A 6,642-nucleotide genomic window follows, 5' to 3' on the forward strand; every position below is an offset into this window, starting at 1 on the left:
TTGTTCATTGGTCAGAGGTAGTAAATCATGCAAGGTAAATGTTGATAATGTAATCACACATTTTGCATTTTAAATATTTGAATAAAAAAATCTTACATCAACTTCAAGCATCAAACTCTCTTTCGGCTCTTTGAAGTACAACATTAGGAGCAGCAGGATGCAGGCAGCCTTGTCAGAGTCTGGATCATAGCAGGCCAGAACATCACGGATCTTGGGGTTGTCCAGTGTTGCACAGTAATCCAGGACGGTCTGTCCTCGTCGACTAATTGCCTCCTGTAGCTTCTGAAGGACATCGACGTCCGTCAGGAGGCCAAAGTGTGACAATAGGCATTTCTGAAAGAAGAGAAATGGCCATTCCTGTTTGATCTCAGACATCGCTGCAGCAGGCACTTTGGTAAGGTATTTCCGCAGGATGACGTATGTCTTTTCCATCATTGGTTCCCTGCCCCACTCATTCCTTCCTCTGTGTATATAGACACAATTTGGTCTTCCACCTGACACACCTAGGAGTGGGCATCACAGGGTAACAATACTATTGGGGACGGTTGTAGCTCAGAAGTTGGAGCAAGTCGTCTCATGATTGAAGGGTCAGCAGTTCGATTCCCTGTTGTGACTGTTTAAATAGACCCATCCCACAGAAGTTATGTTACAGTGTAATAGTTTTGTAAACACAGGTGTATTTTATCAAACTAATTAAAGGGATATTCCACCATTTGGGGAATTAAGCAATACCACGTATAGCTCCAGTCTAGCATAGATCATTGGATCGGATTAGACCATTAGCATCTCACCCTCAAAATGACTAAGATTTCCGGAATTTTTCCTATTTAAAAGTTGTCTCTTCTCAAGTTAGAACGTGCGATAAAACTAGCGGAAAATGAAACATGGCAATTTTCTAGGCTGATTTGACATGGAACTATACTCTCATCCTGGCGTAATAATCAAGGAACGTTGCAAACGTACCATGGGCGCAGTGATATTACGCAGCACGTGAAAATAGTCCCCGTAGAATTCAACGGGGACTATTTTCAGGTGCTGCGTGTTCCTCGGCAGCCTCTGAATACTGCACATGATGCACATCTATGTTTTCTGGAATGTGAAGCAAAAGAACATAGTTACACACATTCTCAGACACATGCTCACAGCCAACGAATTTACAGTTGAACATTGTGGATGCATGTTAACTAGTAACCTACCTAATCTATTTCTCCTCACTCTTAGCCTGACACTGAACAGGATGGACCTGGAAAGAAAAGAAAAGAAAAAGGAGAAATTACACAAAGGCAACCAACAATAAGAATTTCAGTTTGAATGCAGATTATGATAATTGATTTTCATTTAATTTTAGCCGTATGTCAAAAATGATAGTGGTATATCTATAGTGTTTTTTTACTGTAGCACTTTGAGATTGCTCACTCAATGTAAAGTGCATTTACAACTTTTACAATTATTATTCATTCATATCCCGTTGTCGAACACGACATGAGACTAACTTACTCCAGTTAGCTCAGTCATGTTGTAACTAGGATATCCGCTGGAAAAATATTTTTTCATGGACCTGGATTGTGCATTCCGGATGAGCATGGAACCGTGAATGAGAAAGTTCTGGAGAGTGATTTTGTGTTGTTTGAATCACTATCTTTTTTGACGGTGAATCACCGTTTGAATCACTAAGTTATTAAAGTTAAACAGCTAACAGTTAGCAATGCTAATCTATGATAACCTTGACTAATTACAGAAATGTGCACACATAAATAGTAATGTTTGTCCCATCATTGGTTTTATAAACTTTACAAACACCAGATTTGTCTAAACGGGGATAGTGACATGAAAAACTGTAGCGAAACTCTCCTCATTACTAACATTACTACTATTAGCAAATGCTGTGAGAGAACTTTCAACAATTCCGGGCACTTGCTAACAAAATGTGAACTGAGTCATGCGATAAACGTTTATTTGAAAGTAAATATTATTATCATATTAAAATAACATGGGTGTAAGTGCTGCAAACATGCATGCTGCTCAACTTCTCCATTCAGCCCGGAATAGAAGAGGGACACGACGGAGCCTTCAGTTCAAAACAGTTCAGTTATGTCATGTGACTTCCAAGGGCACAATGTAATAATACTGTTTAATGCTGTGAAATCCTTAATTTTTTCACTGTGTTGCTGTGATATTACAGACCTTGTTGTGATATAACAGCAGGTTTTAGATTGCAAGATTTTACTGTAAAATAAGAGTTAAATGCTGTAAAATCCAAGGATACTGTAGTTTTTACAGGTATTCATCGGGATATTACAGGGAAACTCATTTACAACAAGTTACTGTAAAATAATACTTTTAATTATTGTGAAATGCTGGTAATTTCTAACAGTGTTGCTATGCTTCAGCTGATCTTCAGTCACATCCTGTTTTTATTCCCACTTTGTTTTTAAACTCAGGCTTTGCTTTCAGAATCTTTGATCTGCGAATATAAAATATCGCAAGAATAATGGTCAGTGAAACTGTCTTTAAAGTCTCATTTTATAAAAAAATTATAAATAGTGCAGTAAATTTAGTACTGATTCACATGCAAGTGGAGACATAAGGGCTCAGATTAGAGTTCAAGTTCAAATTCAAGTTTATTTATTTTACATGACAACAGCAGAAAAAGTAAAACATAAAATAAATGTCACTACTCAACTCTGTTTGAAGGCCAATGAATAAAGATAAGTCTTTAGCAAGGATTTGAAAGTGTCAGGAGTTTGGGCATTTCTTATTTGAACAGGTAAAGTATTCCAAAGATAGGAGCAGCTACTGAGAAGGCTCAGTCACTGTTTTTAACCTGGATCTGGGGACATCGAGGAATTTTTCATGAATACTAAAATCATCTAAAAATGATCGAAGTTGATTAAAAACCACTCTCTAGGAATTGTCCTTTTATTGAAAAGTGGTTTATAGCGTTTCTCCGTCAGTGAAGCACCACAGTCCAATATCTCAGTGCAAGTACAATCAAAACTGCAGTTAAAGGGTTAATTGCACGCACAGGTAGAAATCTCCAAACAGGGGAGAGCCACAGTAAATAAGACAGGTAGATTCACTTATGGTTACACATAAACCATACGGCAGCACAAGATCCAGAATATGTCGGGCCGGTGACAGCGTGAGATTAAAAGAGTCAAGAAGAGTAAGAAAATCTTTAGCCAGAGGTTTGGATTCACAGCACACATGTTAAAATCACCAATAATTAAGAAGTCATCATATTTCAAAGCAAGTCTGCAAAGTCTTGAATAAAATCCTTGTTAAACTTACACCACCGCACATAACACAGTTTTAACCACAAGTAACCAGAATTTCCCGACAACGAAAGACAGATTTGAACACAGACGCCCTGAGCTGAGAAAGTGACAGCAGGGAGGAAGAAGTTCAGAGAATGGAGTGAACTCACCAGCATGAAGCCAGGTTTCTGTCAGAAACATAAAATCTCCACACAAAAGAGCAGATAGCTAGAGAAATGACAGCGAACACAGAAGTGGGTTTCAGAAGCGAAAACTGAAAGAACTTCCCAGGTGTTTCAGATTCAGATTGTGATTGGCCAAGAGCAGAAAGGCCCTGCCTCCCGGCATTTTTTCAGATCCTCAGTTGATCAACCTGTAAAACAAACTGATACACTATGAGATTCACCCTTTCATAGGAAAGTTTAAACATTTTAAAACCTTATTGCCAACATATGTGTGATAGGCAATGAAATAATCACAGAGAGAAATAAACACATGGACTAAAAGATAAACATATCAGTCAAGGGAAAGAGGTTAAAACAGTTAAAAAGATTTATATACTTTAAAACAGCAGATTTCAAAATGCTCACACCAAAGGCAGGCGTCTTATCCATTGCAGCATCACCACCCCTATAAAATATTGGGGATCTATTTTGTTTATTTATTTACATTTCAGTGAATAAGGAAAAAAGCTAAATTGAAAAAGAATCAGGACCACTTGAGGTATTTACAAACCAGAGATTTAGAAATTTCCAAAAGACAACACCACAGTGGGAAAACAAATTCGCAATATCTTTAAAAAATAACATGTAAAAGACACTTCTGACCAAATACTGATATGTATATTATATTTTGCAAGATGGAAGAAGAGGGTGACTTCTTGTTTATTTTATTTTTTTGTTGTGTTGAGTTTTATGTGTTTGTTCTTTAAAAGAAAACTTTATAATAAAAGTGTCTTAAAAAATGTTTACGTTTGTGTTGGAGATTTTCACCTTTACGACAAATACATAGCGGTTCCAAATATCGGCCAACTTGACTACTAATCATCAGTATCAGCCTTGCAAAAATCCTATCAGTCTCCCTGGTCCTGACCTGAGAAAGACAACAAACACTCACAGTAACACTCTGCTTTTATTGGAACAAAATAAGTCAAAACAACAAATGACAAGACGGTAAAAGTCAAAGAAATTTCCACCAAATAATGATCAGTGTTGGGAAAGCTACTTGGAAAATGTAGTGAGCTAAGCTACTAGATATACAGTGCCTTGCGAAAGTATAAATTTCGTTCCACTTCATGATTGTATCCCAATTGTTGTTGATTCTTCACAAAAAATTACAGTTTTATATCTTTATGTTTGAAGCCTGAAATGTGGCAAAAGGTCGAAAAGTTCAAGGGGGCCGAATACTTTCGCAAGGCACTGTACATCTATATGTACATCTATATATACACACACATTAATAATAATAATCTTTATTTTTAAAAAACAATACAAGAAACAAAAGTCACCTCAAAACACAAAACACGCACACATATATCTATATCTACATACATGTATATACCATCCATCCAACCTCAACCGCTTATCCTGCGTACAAGGTCGGGGGGGGGGGGGGGGGGGCTGTAGCCAATCCCAGCTGACAACGAGCGAAAGGCGAAGTACACCAGGTGTGAAATATCAGACAGAGAGGTTTTACTTGAAGGCCCGTACAAAAGGTGAGTTTCCCAAACACCTGAACGATTTCTGTAACTGTACAGACTCAACTGATCTGTTCAGCAGTAAGAATGTTTCTCCAACAGGAGGAGACTCTCCCTCCTAAACAGAACACAGAGACACTGAAGAACCAGAATCCCAGGACCCGAACCCAAAGCCAGGATAAAGAGGTTCAGTGAATGTGGTGTTGAAGGTGTGGAGGTGGATCAGTGTGTCAGAGGAGACTCTGTAGAAGGACAGAGAGCCAGCAGGACAGTCCACATACACTGCTGCTCTGTTAGAGGAGGAGGAGGAGGAGGAGGAGGAGGTGGTTGTTCTTATGTTATTGTGCCAGACAGAGTAACCATCACGATCAGAGCAGCTCAGACTCCAGGACTGATCGTTCAATCCAAACACACAGTCTTCTCTCTCTCCTCTCCTTCTGATTCCTCTGTAACTCACTGATATGTTAACGCTTTTTCTCCATTCGACCTCCCAGTAACAGCGACCAGTCAGACCATCTCTACACAGCAGCTGAGGACACTGGTCAAACCTGTCTGGATGATCCGGATATGACATGTTCTCTAACACACATGTCGCCTTCCTGTTGTCGTCAGACAGCTTGATGTTTCTGTGTACTGTGTTTGTGTCGACTGTGAGTTCACAGGAATCTGATGGAGAGAACGAGACACAATCCAGCTGCAGTTATTGATCTATCATCTGTTCATTGATTGACACTTTGATGATGACTATAGCGATTTAAAAGTCTGAAGATGGTTGAATGTTTGCTGCTTTGTTTTCATGAATCAAATGAAAAACACACTTACACTTCCTCAGACCTGGTGTCAACCATCGGACTCCAGCAGGCTCCACCCTGAAAGAAGAGAGGGGGTCAGACCAGCATCAAACATGGAAATTACATTCCTCTCATACACATTTACACAATACGTTCATCTGCTTACCCCCGGTGACAAGTTAGCCAAACACTAAAGTTAGCTTGGTGTTCCTTTATGTCAGTCAGTTTATAAATGTTACAATGTGTGTTAATGTACGCCAACATTTGTTTGATATGTTAAGGTAAAGGCCAGAAACTGGACAATCAACCAGGAGAGCGCTGTTCATTTTCCGTCCACACAATTATTTTTGAGTACCTGAGATTGGCCAATATGTTTTCCTGAGAGTTAAACATGTCACTGTTCTTATATAATGCAAAAACATGATAAATCATAATTTGCTCAATCATTTGTTTCCAAAAACTTTGAGACCAAAATGTTGCTGCATAACAGGAATGACCCTGTTATTATAAATAATCAGTCTGGACTAAAACCAACATAGCTCTAATCATCTATTATTACACATGTTCTTCTTGTTATATCCCATATGTAACTGTGCATCATGTGTTATGTTCTCTCTGTGGCCATTGTAAGTGTAAATATTGTAAATAAATGACTAAATATCACAAGAGCAAAGCACCCTTGTTAGTGTCTGCACATTTCACCTGTTCCTGACTATGTTCCCTAAAATTATTATACACTGATAAAGGAACAGTCCAACATTTTAATAAATACATTTGAATGAAGCATCTCAAAAGTTCGAGCAGAGGTTTAATATAATAGTATTACTTTACATTAAATAGTATATAAAAAATAGTATAATAAGTGCTGTGGAGTTATTGGAAGGTTTATTTTTTTCTT

At 38.1% G+C, this 6,642-nt stretch overlaps 1 protein-coding gene and 1 long non-coding RNA gene across 2 annotated transcripts; both read right to left on the bottom strand.

Annotated features, from left to right (window-relative positions):
* Positions 1–38: 38 nt before the first annotated feature.
* LOC119884107 lies at positions 39–3,883 on the bottom strand. The gene is made up of 3 exons (XR_005440929.1): positions 3,428–3,883; positions 1,197–1,243; positions 39–1,089 (listed from the first exon to the last, which is right to left on the bottom strand). It is a non-coding gene; the product is annotated as an uncharacterized LOC119884107 (long non-coding RNA).
* Positions 3,884–4,965: 1,082 nt separating this feature from the next.
* Positions 4,966–5,617, bottom strand: LOC119884108 (stonustoxin subunit beta-like; the record flags this gene model as incomplete). The annotated part of the gene is made up of 1 exon (XM_038694583.1): positions 4,966–5,617. A coding segment is annotated over one exon (546 nt), but the record flags the coding sequence as incomplete, so codon positions are not given.
* Positions 5,618–6,642: the final 1,025 nt, after the last annotated feature.

This window comes from Micropterus salmoides, unplaced genomic scaffold (assembly GCF_014851395.1).
Source record: "Micropterus salmoides isolate LMB-PRFRI ecotype aquatic unplaced genomic scaffold, ASM1485139v1 Ms_hic_scaffold_319, whole genome shotgun sequence".
Lineage (NCBI taxonomy): Eukaryota > Metazoa > Chordata > Actinopteri > Centrarchiformes > Centrarchidae > Micropterus > Micropterus salmoides.